A 13,267-nucleotide genomic window follows, 5' to 3' on the forward strand; every position below is an offset into this window, starting at 1 on the left:
AGAGTTTCTACTGAAAAATCTGCTGATAACCTTATTGGGGTTCCCTTGTATGTTACTTGTTTCTTTTCCCTAGCTGCTTTCAAGATTTTCTTTTTGTCTTTAATTTTGGTCAGTTTGATTAATATGTGTCTCAGTGTATTCCTCCTTGGGTTTATTTTATATGGTACTCATTGCGCTTCCTGGATTTGAGTGAGTGGTTCCTTTCCCATGTTAGGGAAGTTTTTGGCTATTATCTCTTGGAATATTTTTTCTGTCCCCTTCTCTCTCTCTTCTCCTTCTGGCACCCATATAATAAGGATGTTGGTGTGTTTAACATTGTCCCAGAGATCTCTGAGACTCTCTTCATTTGTTTTCAATCTTTTTTCTGTTCCACATCCGTAATTTCCACTAATCTGTCCTCCACCTTGCTTATTCGTTCTTCTGCCTCCTATATTCTGCTGTTAGCTTCTTCTAGTGAATTTTTTTTTATTTCAGTTATTGTATTTTGCATCTCTTCTTAAGTTTTATATCTTGTATCTCTTTGCTCAGTGTTTCCTTTAAGTTATCCATCTTTGCCTCCAGTTTATTTCCAATGTCTTTCATCATCTTCAACATCAACAATCTAAAGTCTTTTTCCTAGAGGCTGAGAATCTCCTCATTGCTTAGCTGATTTTCTGGGGTTTTTCCTTTCTCCCTCATCTGAGTTATAGTTATCTGTCTTTCCATTTTTATAGGTTTTTGGTGTGGTGACCTTTTTATACATAATAGAGTTGTAGCCTCTCTTACTTCTGATGTCTGCCCCCTTGTGGCTGAAGTCAGTATGGGGGCTTGGTGTAGGCTTCCTGATGGGAGGGGCTGATGGCTGCCCACTGGTAGGTGGAGCTGATTCTAATCCCTCTGGTGGGTGGGGCTTAGTCACTGGATGGGATTAGAGGCAGCTGTGTGCCTGAGGGGTCTTTAGGTAGCCTGTTTACTGAGGGGCGGGGCTGTGATCCCACGTGGATGTTGTTTGTCCTGGGGCTTCTCAGCACTGACTGATGGATGGGGCCAGATTTTCCCAAAATGGCCACCTCCAGAGAAAGCCACACTGCTGAATATTCCCGAGAGCTTTGCTTTCAATGTCCGTCCCTCACAACAAGCCACGTTCACCCCTGTTTTCCCAGGAGGTCCTCCAAGAACTGCAGTCAGGTTTGACCCAGATTCCTATGGAGACCTCACTCTGCCCTGGGACCCAGTGCACGTGAAAGTCCATGTGTGCCTTTTAAGAATGGGGTCTCCGTTTCCCCCAGTCCTGTGGAGCTCCTGTGCACAAGCCCCACTGGCCTTCAGTGCCAGATGCTCCAGGGGCTCTTTCTCTCAGTGCCAGATCCCCACAATGTGAGGGTTTGATGTGGGGCTCAGAGCTCTCACTCCTGCAGGTGAGTCTCTGTGAACCAGTTAGTTTCCAGTCTGTGGAGCTTCCCACCCAGGAGGTATGGGGTTGTTTATATCACGAAATCGCTCCTCCTTCCTCTTGATGTGGCCTCCTCTTTTTCTTCTGGAGTAGGGTATCTTTTTTAAGGTTTCTGGTCCATTTAGGTGGAGATTTCTCAGCCTTTAGTTGTGAATTTTGTTGTTTTTAGGAGAGAAGTTGAGCTCCAGTCCTTCTATTCCACCATCTTAATCCTCTCTCCTTTGCCTTTTCTTACTTGACCTCTTAGGTGCTTTCAAAAACAATTGAATATTTTCTACTTTGGAAAACACTGTTCCATTTGACTTTCTTGAGAGCGCCATAAGAGAGTAGTTAACATCCTCATTTCACAGATGAGGAAATAGAGTCAAGAACTTTCGTGATGTGTCCAAGTCTTCGTGCGGCAGCAAGGAGCAAGGCCAGGAGTTGGGCACAACCTCTCCTTCGCTCCCATCAGTCTCTGCCATGCGGTATTCCAGTTCTGCACTGGAGGCATGAGGGGAAGGGGGCACGAGGCATGGCCCCAGTTCTCGGGAAGCAGCAGGGTCTGAAGCCTGGCTGCCTGCCTGACGCTGGTTCGCCTCTCTTCAAGAAAAAATACATGACCCCGTAGTTATAGAGCACCCCTTAAAGGGCATTCTGCAAGGTGCTTTTTCATGTACAGTTCTTGACTACCACCCGCTTTTTGCAACCCCAGCCTGGCTTGATCAAAGGGCTGATCTGGGGAGAGGGTGGAGCAGGCAAGGACTAACAAGATTTATCCTTAGAAATAAGCCTGCCCTTGTTCATGGGGACATTGGTGCCCAGCAGGGCCCTATGCTCTCACATTCCATCTCCTCTTCAAGCCACTGGCTCTGGCCTAGGCAGGGTGGCTTGGGACAGGGACGCAGGTCCTAGAAATTGAGAATTTCTAAATTATATCAAACATCCAAAGTATATCAAACCTCCTCCAGTCCTAGAGGCTTCTGTCTTGAGCCTACGTCTGTCTGATCCTAATTCTCCCTGATCCACAAAGGACATCAAGGTTTATAGCTCTTCCAGGGAAGTTACAAAATCTAAAATCCAGTCATTTTAGGAGTTTCCATCGTGGCTCAGCAGAAACGAATCTGACTAGTGTCCATGAGGATGTAGGTTTGATCCTTGGCCTCGCTCAGTGGGTTAAGGATCCAGCATTGTCATGAGCTGTGGTATAGGTCGCAGATGCGGCTCAGATCTGGTGTTGCTGTGGCTGTGGTGTAGGCCAGCAGCTGTAGCTCTGCTTCAACCCCTAGTCTGAGAACCTCCATGTGCTGTGGGGGGGGGGGGGGGGCGGGCGGGCGCTAAAAAGGAAAAATAAATAAATAAAATCCAGTCTTTTTTTTTTTTTTTTTTGTCTTTTTGCTATTTCTTGAGCTGCTCCCGCGGCATATGGGAGGTTCCCAGGTTAGGGGTCGAATTGGAGCTGCAGCCGCCGGCCTACACCAGAGCCACAGCAACACGGGATCTGAGCCACGTCTGCAACCTACACCACAGCTCAGGGCAACGCCGGATCCTTAACCCACTGAGCAAGGGCAGGGACCAAACCCACAACCTCATGGTTCCTAGTCAGATTCGTTAACCACTGCGCCACGACGGGAACTCCTCCAGTCATTCTGATATCTATCTATCTATCTATCTATCTATCTATCTATCTATCTATCTATCTACCTCTCATCACACTCTACTTGCTCTCTAGGGATGAGAAGAGGTGTCCAGAATTCAAAATTGGTCATTGGACCAGACTGAGGCTAATTAGAAATCACAAGAAGCTTGCCTTCCCATCTCTTCTTCCTCAAACCATTAATGCCTCCTCTTTTCCCCAGACATCCTGCAGAAACCCGATGAAGCCTACTGCTGTTCTGGGCTCACGTTCTCTATCCCCTGCCCCATAGAACTCACAGGGCTTCTTGACTCACGTTTTTCACAGACAGATTTCAAACAGAGCATCTCTGCAAAGGCCTTCAGACACAGAGCATCAATAATTGATAACCACCAAGAATCTGCCAAGAGAAATTAACCAAAAGCACTAAAGCTGGATGAAAAGAATTTGGGGGGCCTTTCCGATACCTCTTCCCCCTGGCCTTCAGTGGAAGGTTCCAAGGCCTGAAGCATCTGATACATCCATTGTACAGGACGTTGAGACAAGCCTTGATCTGGGGTCATCTGGATCAAAAAGATGACCAAGGTGTAGACAACAAACCACCATTTCCGAGCTGCTGAAGAGGCAGCAGGCTTCTGAGAACTCTGGGATTCCTGCCTGGGAAGGAGGCCAAGGCATGAGGATAATAGATGGTATATAACTGGCTTCGAACCCAGTTCTTTTTTTTTTTTCCCCCTAGGGCTACACCTGCAGCATGTGTAAGTGCCCAGGCTGGGGGCAAAGCAGAGCTGCAGCTGAAGGCCTAGGCCACAGCCACAGCAATGCCAGATCCGAGCCATGTCTGCAACCTACACCATAGCTTGAAGCAACACCAGATCCTTAACCCACTGAGTGAGGCCAGGGATCAAACCCACATTCTCACAGACACTATACTGGGTTCTTAACCCCCTGAACCACAATGGGCACTCTGAACCCAGTTCCCTTAGTCAGGGAAGGTCTGGCCCTAGATCCCCATCCCCTTCTCTGCCAAGCACATAAATTGCCATTGGATGGAGTTCCTGGCATGGCTCAGCAGAAAAAAATCTCACTAATATCCATGAGGAAGCAGGTTCAATCCCTGGCCTCACTCAGTGGGTTAAGGATCCGGCGTTGCCATGAGCTGTAGTACAGGTCACAGATGTGGCCCGGATATGGTGTGGCTGTGGCTGTGGCTGTAGCATAGGCCAGCAGGTAGAGTTCTGATTTGATTTGACCCCTAGCCTGGGAACCTCCATATGTTGCACGTGCAGTCCTAAAAAGACAAAAAAATAAAATAATAAAGAGTCAAGTACTTTAAAAAAAATTGCCATTGGACACAGACAGAGAGTGCCAGAGACAGACCACTTGTACAAACCATTTATTTCCTGTAATGGGTTTATACAAACTTGCAAGATACAAATGCGAGCTCACTGGGTGCTTCAGTACCTACATCTAAAAAGAATGCTGCTGAGAGGGAAGCAAGCTCTCATCTGTCAATTAGGATGGCCCCTCCCTGGGGAGAGGCTCATCTGCTAGAAAGATGCTAAGGGGCTGCTATGGTTGTTTGGTCCCCTGACAGAGATACCCTCTGTTTATCTAACCTTAACTCTTCTTCTAAGGTCACTTTTATACTAAATAAAGACACTGAGATCATAAATTTCCTTGTATGGTTTATTGTCTAATACTAGCAAATCAAATTGGCCCCAATATGTGCATAAATAGATATATGTATATATATATATATATGTATATTTCATATTTTCCTTAGTTTTAAGAGCTGCCAGGTTGGGGGGGGGTGCCTAAGGGGGAAAGGAATTAATTCTGTCTTGCTGTAGTCAGCCGTGGTCCAAGAGCATGCCTCTCACCAAGGCAAGAAAGCAAGTGAGCACAGCTTGCAACCTCAGAACATCTTTTAAGTGACAGAGTTAGTATTTGATTACAGCCTCTTGGTTATTGATGACGGAGGAAATGTGCTAATTGGGAAGGCCCTAGATTAGTGACCAGGACTATCCCTGGGTGGGTTCCTTAGCCCTGGGCTTCCATCTGGGCCCCTATCATTCATAGCAAATGCTCTAGGCTAGGAATAGGATGCCAGGAAATGTCAGAGTGGGAAGCCAGGCTTCAAATGCTGGCCAGGAGCTCAGTGCTAGATTCCAAAACCCTTGATTCCAGATCTGGACAAAAGACTTTCATTTCGCCCAAATCCTTGCAAGGCAACAGCTCCTTGCCCACTTCGACAGTTGATAAGCAGCTGGAAGGCTGAGCTGGCTTAGTTCAGGGCCCCAGGAGCAGGAAAGTCCTTGGCAAGGCTGAGATGCACCTTGTCCATGGGACCTTCTGGGCTGACTTCAAAGTCTGGATGCCAGACCGGGGTACCATCCCCTTTAACAACGGCCCCCAAAGAAACGTCACAGAGGGAGACAGATGCCATAGATGCGACCCAGACCCGAGAGGGATCAAGTGAAAAGGAGTGTGAGAAGTCCAAGGAACTCGAATGTGTCTACACCGAAGGACCAGTGATCCCAAATCGCTTCCTTTGGCCGGTGGCACCATATCCTGGATCCATTCAAGAACAGTCTGACCTTCTCGGTGCTGTTTGGCTTAGGCTGCCATTAAACTGTCTGCCCTTTCCAGTGGGTGATGAAGGAAGTGGTCCAGGAGCACATGGTGGGGGGGGGGGGGTGCCTGCACGGGCGTACTTCTGTGCACACAACTGTAAACATTTCCTTCAAGAGGGTTCACATCCGATAAACCTAGAGGCTCAACAAGAGTTGACCATGTAATCAAATCCTTAGACCAGGACTTGCAAGAGAATGTCCTGCCCCGGTGAGATGCTCCCTGGGTGAGCTCTGGGGACCAGCCCTTTGCAGACTGGGGAGGAGGAGGAAGGAAGCTGCCACGGAGGAGGGAAGGGCGGAGGGTTGGGCCTGGAGGCAGCCACCCCAGTCTCCTCATATCACTTGCCAATTCCACTCAGACATTGCACATTTTGAAAATAGATTTGCTTTTATAACAAAAGCGTAAAATAGATCTGTCTTAAAATAAGTCTTTCCTCTCCCCTTCTTTGGATCAAAAGGCATGGGGGTATGGCCACAGTATGCTAGGAATGGCGTGGAAAGTAAAGGAGAGGAAATGGGCCCGGGCAGGAGTTCTAGGAAAGGATCAGACATCCGAACAAATATATATATTACATATACATCTATAATATGTGTAATCTTCATAAAACATATATTAAGGCATGTAAAGCAACATAAAGAGCCAGCTTTATGAGGAGAGATGGCAGAGGGGCAGACGTCAATCCTTGGTATTTCACATATATTTTGAAAAATATCGCTTTAAAAAAAAAAAAAGAGAGAGACAAAGAAAGGGGAAGGCATGGAAGGCCCCGAAAAACCAGTTTCTTATGGATGGAGAAGGTGTGGGAGAAGATGGAGAAGGGAGAGAGGGTTACCTGGGAGCCAACCCCACCTGCCGGTCTGTGGGGGGAGAGGACAGGTTTAGGGTGCTTGAGCTGTGCCGAAGATGGGAAATGCAGCCAAGGGTCATGTTCAAACAACCTGCTAGAAGTGAAGGTGCATGGCATCCCCCCAGTCGGTAATCCCTCAGAAGCATGAGAATATTCTCAGCACCTAGAACAGTGCCTGGTACATACAAGGTGCTCAATAAATATTTGTTGAATGAACTGTCATCTTTACTTGCATATGAACCATAACTGTCCCAGCCAGGAAGGCGTGAAGAAGAATTGGTGGAAGTTAAGGTAGTCGTTCCTGGGGCCGTGGGAGGTCAGGCTGAAGTCTCTGGACAGCAACTCTGGCAAAGAGCAGGCCTAGGGCCAAGGTTTTTCGGCTTCACTCTCTCTCTCCTTCATCGTCTCTGGCTACATTCATCTCAAGGGGGGCGGGTCAGAGGGAGAAGAAGCTTTGCTTCTGTCTCTCCACCACCGGCCCATGGGTAGGTGGGTTGGAAGAGAGCCAGGCTAGAAGAGAGGCTTTCCATAAGCCTCAACGTGTCCTCATCAGGGAATGCAGGGTAGGGCCCAGAATCTGGCTTACCAGATTGAGGCCACATTCCCTCTTCCCAGGGCACACCCTTGGCTGGCCCACGGCACATTCCAGGGGGAAGGGAGACAAGATGATGTCGCAGAAATGGTTAGGACAGCCCCCGAAGCTGACCGGCCCCTCCATAAGACAGATCCTTCTCTCTGCTCCCAACCCTAGGATGGGGAGGCCAACACCAGGCCCAGACCTCAAAAGAGCCATTTCCCAGGCTGCTGCTGCCCAGCCCCTGGACTCACACCTCCATCCCCAAGGCAGGGTGCGGGTGGCGGGTCTTCCTGTTGGGAGCCCCACTGATCCTAGGGACGGGTGAGCTGACAGCCCGGCACTGTACTTGGCACAAACCTAAAGGCTCCACCCTGGGGAAACCAATCCACACCCCTTCTCATCTCCGTCCTTCTCTTCCTACTTGCGCATGAGTCCTGCTCCTTCCCTGTCCTCTCATTTTCCTGAGATCTCTCCCCCGCTCTCTGCCACCCCTTCTCAACCTGCCCTCAGACACTGCACAGACCTGCGGCTCTCCGGCCAGCCAGCACTGGGCTCCCAGAGGGAACCTCTCCCCATCCCTCATCATTTCATCTTTGGCTCAGGCAGGGCAGTCAGTCTCCACTGGACTCCAAAGGAGCACCCAGGAGCAGAGATGTGCCAAGACCCTGGGTTCAGCTGGGGCAGCAGGGGTGGGGCCATGGGGAAAGGGGACGATGGCAGGTGCTGTCCTTGACATCAAGAGAGGAGTCCTAACCTAGGGTAGCCCAGGGCACGTTCCCCACCGGAACATCTCCTCCACCATGGAATGTGCCCATGGGGCCATCACAACCCCTGCTGGAGCCAGACCTAGGCTCCCTGTACCGCGAGCATCAGACAGATGGCGGTCCTTACCCCGCCATCTCGCACCCTGGCCCGGGATCACTCTCTGAGCAGCGAGGGCTTCAGGGCCAAGTGCCATGGGTGTGTGGACACTGAGGTGCCCGTGCGCCTCTTGGAAGCAGCCCGGCCCCCAGCCCGGCTCCCTGCAGCGTTCCTATAGGAGCAGAGGGGCAGGGGGCCAGGGGGCCAAGTGGGGAGCAGGATCTCAGGGAGGCAGAGGTGGCTTCAGAACGTGGCTCTGTGGAGCTTCATGGCGTTGGCCTCGGCCAGGGCTTGCACTGGAGGAGAGAGACACGGGTGAGAAGGAGCTGCACAGAGGAGCAGACATGCCAGTCCACCCTCCCCAGCAAGGTCTCGTCTGGCAAACTTGCCCACCCCCTCAACCCTGAGAGAGGGGAACAAATGAATAGAAGCCAATGCTTGTGCACTTGCCTGATACTGAGCGGCTGCGTGCTAGGAATAAAGAAGGGACGCAGCCTTTGCCTGGAGTTGTCCAATGCTATTTTAACTTACAGAAAGGTCTGGGAGAAATAAGATCTGGGAGAAATAAGATCTGGGAGAAGCAGCTTCTGAGGCAGGACTGCTGTGTCTCTCACCAGATGGAAGGCTTGCTGCCAACGGGAGGTGCTGGAGCGGGGGGTCAGGGAAGTCCCTCTGACAGCGGACAGGAGAGGCCTCAGCTTTGTTCCCTGTCTGCTTCTGGAGAAGCAAAGCCCACTGGCAATGCCACATCCAAGAAGCAGCCCTGCCAGCCGGCTCTAGCCCAGCACTGCACGGGGATGCTGGCAGGCTCAAGCAGACGGATGGAAGGGAGAGAGCGGCAGACGGCTCTGGGGTGAGGGGAGAAGCAACGCCGGACGGATGGACAGAACGAGAGGGTGCAGATGGCTCAATGGGGTGACGGGGGCGGGCGGGGGGGAGGTCCCGCTCCCCAGGGTGGATGAAATACAGTAGAAAAGTGCTTACGTCAGAGCTCAGACCCGCATGGCATGGCTGCTGTCGGCGCCCCGTGGGGAGTCAGACGATAGGGGGTTGGCTGGTGGAGCCGGGGAGGCAGGGGAGGTGGGAGGGCTTGGGGTGGCACATTGCACTGGAAACAGAAATGAACAGGGAAGTGAATAGGGGCGGGTGGGGTGGGAGGAGGGAGGAAGTTGGGCACCCGGAGCAAGCGAGGCCCTCCTCCATGCGGGGGAGCAAGGCAGGAGGCAAGCAGAGAGGAGCGCTGAGCTTGGGAACCTGCTCAAGCTGAGGCGGGGCTGGCCTGGTTCCGGGGGTGCCATGGAGGAGAGCATGGGGCCCCAGAGGAGACCTGGCTCTGCTGAGACCCACGTGATGGGGGGGCGAGGCCCGGCCCCTCTGAGCCTGGGGTCCCCCCCTTCCATCCGTGCCACAGGGAGATGCACACCCCTCTCCACGCCTGGGGGACAGAGTGAGGATGGCACTTTGTAGACAGTGACATCGCTAATGATAATGATGAATAGGGCAGTAAAATCCCACTAGTCTACATCAGGCCCTGCATTCGAGGACTCGGTCCAAGTGACAGGATCACCATGTTTGTCAGTTCCAGGCAAACGGAGGTTTCTGACAGGCTTCAGGCGAGCCTGTTAATTTCGGCTGGAAGGTCCAGAAATGATTTTCCACTGTCACTTGAGACCTCATTTCATCCATCCAGGAAAGGCAAACTTCAAGCCACCCCTAAACAGATCAAGCCTCAAAGTGGTGACATCTGAACTAATGAGATTTTACTCTATTATCATTATTACTGTGTGTGGAGACCAGCAAAGGGAAGGACAATGAAAAGGGGAGTCGTATTGTTAGGGACAAACTCTGCGCAGTCCCCAGACCCTCATGCACGCTTGGTGCAGCTATGAGAGAATGTCCCACTCAGGCTCAGAGAAGAAGCAGACCTCAGCCAGGGTCATACTGTGTTGCCTTCAAGAGAGGGATGCTGCCATTGAACTTCCCAGGCCCTTACTCCCCACCCTACCCTGGACCTCATCGCCTTCCCTGGCCTCTGAATAAGAGAAAGGGCTGGCACAGCTCCCATCTCATATCTGCACACACCCACATAGGCACACGAGACCTGCAGCGCTCTCCCCGACAGGTAGCAATCCACAGTCTGAACGTGGGATCCAGCAACCACCACAGCCTCCTGCCTAGCACACGCGACTCACACACGTGTGTGTAAGGGCACTTCTGAACCTGTGCCCTTGCATGTGACTCAGCACACTTGTAACTTCCTACACAAATACAACCAAAACGTTTTTGAAACATAAACACATTTGTGTGCACCTTTGTATCGCAGATCCCATGGTTAGTTGTCTGGCAACAACCACTTCTAAAACGGTCAAAAAACCAAAACCTAATAAGCAAGGGAGACCTCAAGGAAGACAAAGAGATGTTACAGTGGACAAGCAGAGAAGCTTTTCCAATTTAGTCATGGAAGAGCTCCTTGGAGTCTAGTTACTCTTATTTATACACAATTCTAATAGGTGTTGGCTTGCTGGGTTTCTAGGCTATTGAGAGATTAGAAATAGGAGAATTAGGGGAGAGAGAGGAATTGAGAGGCCCACTGGCGTCTATATGAGGCACAACTGAAGAGAGAAAGTCTTCTGTAAAAAGTAGACATGATCTCTTTAAAAGCGTAACAGTTTGGAAGCATTTAGCAGAGGTGCAAACAGATCTGTAGGGATTAGAGCCCGCTTCCACAGAGGTCAGCAAAATAAAGACGTTTATAATACTAAATGAGCGAGAGCAGGAAAGATGACTTGTTTAAATATAACCTTTTTAAGAAGGCAAACAAATATTAAATACAGATTAAGAATACATCCACCAAAATAGGAGTTCCCATCGTGGCTCAGTGGGAACGAATCATACTAGCATCCATGAGGACGCAGGTTCCATCCCTGGCCTCGCTCAGTAGGTTAAGGATCTGGCTCAGATCTGGTGTTGCTGTGGCTGTGGTGTAGGCCGGCAGCTACAGCTCTGACTTGAGCCCCGGCCTGGGAACCTCCATATGCTGAGGGTGCGGCCCTAAAAAGACAAAAAGACCAAAAAAAAAAAAAAAAGTGGAAAAAAAGAGACGATATCCACCAAAATAAATTCATAGAAGCAGCAGATAGGCACGAGTGTGCTATTACAGTTTCGTGTTCACAAGTACCACATCTGCACCAGTAAATCTTCAGTCACACGTACTCACATTTCTGAGGCTGTGCTATCCCCAGGCTGTACACACAGGAGTATGCTCACAAGCGTGCAATATATCCACTGTCCACACCACATACACAAACGGGCTTTACATTCCTCATATCTCACAGAAAGCCCATCACGCACAAACACTGTGTATTCATAAGCACTACCCCTACCTGCATATTGTACACAACAGCTTCCCCAAACCACCTATACTCATACATCACGGGTCTCCGTACAACATCCACAGACATTTTACACACACATGCATACTCCTATATCACACTCAAACATCCTCTCCACCTACACACCACACATGTGAATACACACAGGCACATAGGGATTTCCAACCTGTACCCTGTACAGATACTGCCCATGACAGCACACCACACACAAACTTAAAATTGGAGTTCCCATCGTGGCACATCAGAAACAAATCCAACCAGGAACAATGACTCGGGTTCGATCCCTGGCCTCACTCAGTGGGTTAAGGATCTGGCGTTGCTGTGAGCTGTGGTGTAGGTTGCAGACGCGGCTGGGATCTGGCTTTGCTGTGGCTGCGGCGTAGGCTGGCAGTTGTGGCTCTGATGAGACCTCTAGTCTGGGCACCTCCATATGCTGCGGGTGTGGCCCTAAAAAAAAAAAACAAGCAAAAACACCAACTTAAAATTGCTGCCTCTTTCCATATACGGCGCACGCCAGGTATACTGGCAAAGGCTACAGCCTCGCCACCAACCACAGCATCCATACCATACCCACACTTGGGCACTAACTGCATCCGTGCCCCATCCTCACACCCCATGCCCAGCAGCCCCGCCACCACCACCAAACACAAACAGGCATGGCCCTATGCCCACAGTGCATGTGCCCAGGAAGAGTGCTTGCTGCACCTGGCAGAGCTGCAGCTCTGGGAATCTGGGCCATCGGCCAGAGGCAGTGGGGACAGTGGGCTATGTCTGAGGTCTAGCCCTTCCACAGCCATTTTTTAAATAGTTGGGGTTTTGGCAAAAGCAAGATGACTGTTGGCTTTCAGCGCACAGACCCTGAAATGTCAGCCCGCTGTGAGGGAAATCTGATAAGTCGGGGTGGGTTTTGTTTTCAGGCACCTTTGGCAGCTGAGCTGTAGCAGAGAGACCCGGGGGCTGGGACAGGGGCAGAGGGAAGTGACAACAAGGCTGCCTGCTCTAGCCCTTGAAATAGGAAGTTGTCTTTTGCCCAGAGCACGTGGAATTTGATCATGGGAAGGTTCAAGTTCATTTGGTTGCTAAACTATAGGGCAGTTGACAGAGGCCTCCCTGCAGCCAAACTGGTTCTGCTGCCTTTCGGCTGCAGGATAGGGCTCCCTGAAGCCCATTCTTTCTTTCTCTTGCCCTCAAATCCAGTCCAACCGATAGCTTGTTTCTGAAATATCTCCCAGGGCTTTTCCTGGGCTCCCATTCCAATGTCCATTTAGACCCTAAAGGCTAGTGGTTTCTTCCTTAAAACTTACTTAAATCCCCTTTATTGTAGCCAAAACCCTCTGGTTTCTTTCTTTCTTTCTTTCTTTCTTTCTTTCTTTCTTTCTTTCTCTTTCTTTCTTTCTTTCTTTCTTTCTTTCTTTCTTTCTTTCTTTCTTTCTTTCTTTCTTTCTTTCTTTCTTTCTTTCTTTCTCTCTTTCTCTCTTTCTCTCTTTCTTTCTCTTTCTTTCTTTTCTTTCTTTCTTTATTTATTTTGTGTGTGTGTGTGTGTGTCTTTTTGCCGTTTCTAGGGCCACTTCCAGCGGCATATGGAGGTTCCCAGGCTAGGGGTCCAATCGGAGCTGTAGCCGCTGGCCTACACCAGAGCCACAGCAACGTGGGATCCGAGCCGCGTCTGTGACCTACACCACAGCTCACCGGATCCATTACCCACTGAGCAAGGCCAGGGATCGAACCCGCAACCTCATGGTTCCTAGTCGGATTCGTTAACCATTGCACCACGACGGGAACTCCAAAACCCTCTGGTTTCTGAAGATATCCATATTTTAAATAGCTAGAAAACCCACGAAAGGTTCCCATTTCTACTTGAGCTACTGCTATGTCAACTAATATAATCATCGGCACCAGCACCACA

At 50.2% G+C, this 13,267-nt stretch overlaps 1 protein-coding gene across 45 annotated transcripts in view; it reads right to left on the bottom strand.

Annotated features, from left to right (window-relative positions):
• Positions 1-6,248: 6,248 nt before the first annotated feature.
• Positions 6,249-13,267, bottom strand: part of PLEKHA6 (pleckstrin homology domain containing A6) — a 137,341-nt gene continuing 130,322 nt past the window's right edge. For 27 of the 45 annotated variants that reach the window (XM_084976782.1, XM_084976761.1, XM_084976769.1 and 24 more), the window contains 2 exons: positions 8,954-9,077; positions 6,249-8,265 (listed from right to left, as the gene is read on the bottom strand). In XM_084976782.1, coding sequence (XP_084832908.1) covers positions 8,962-9,077 — 116 coding nt within the window. In that variant the 3' untranslated portion in view covers positions 6,249-8,265; positions 8,954-8,961. The remainder of the gene's footprint in view (positions 8,266-8,953; positions 9,078-13,267) is intronic. The other 18 variants (XM_084976788.1, XM_084976779.1, XM_084976757.1 and 15 more) reach the window with 1 other exon arrangement.

This window comes from Sus scrofa, chromosome 9 (assembly GCF_054392235.1).
Source record: "Sus scrofa isolate SSC_HxYL_T2T_F1_AM1 chromosome 9, Sscrofa_HxYL_maternal_Yorkshire_Landrace_v2.0, whole genome shotgun sequence".
Classification (NCBI taxonomy): domain Eukaryota; kingdom Metazoa; phylum Chordata; class Mammalia; order Artiodactyla; family Suidae; genus Sus; species Sus scrofa.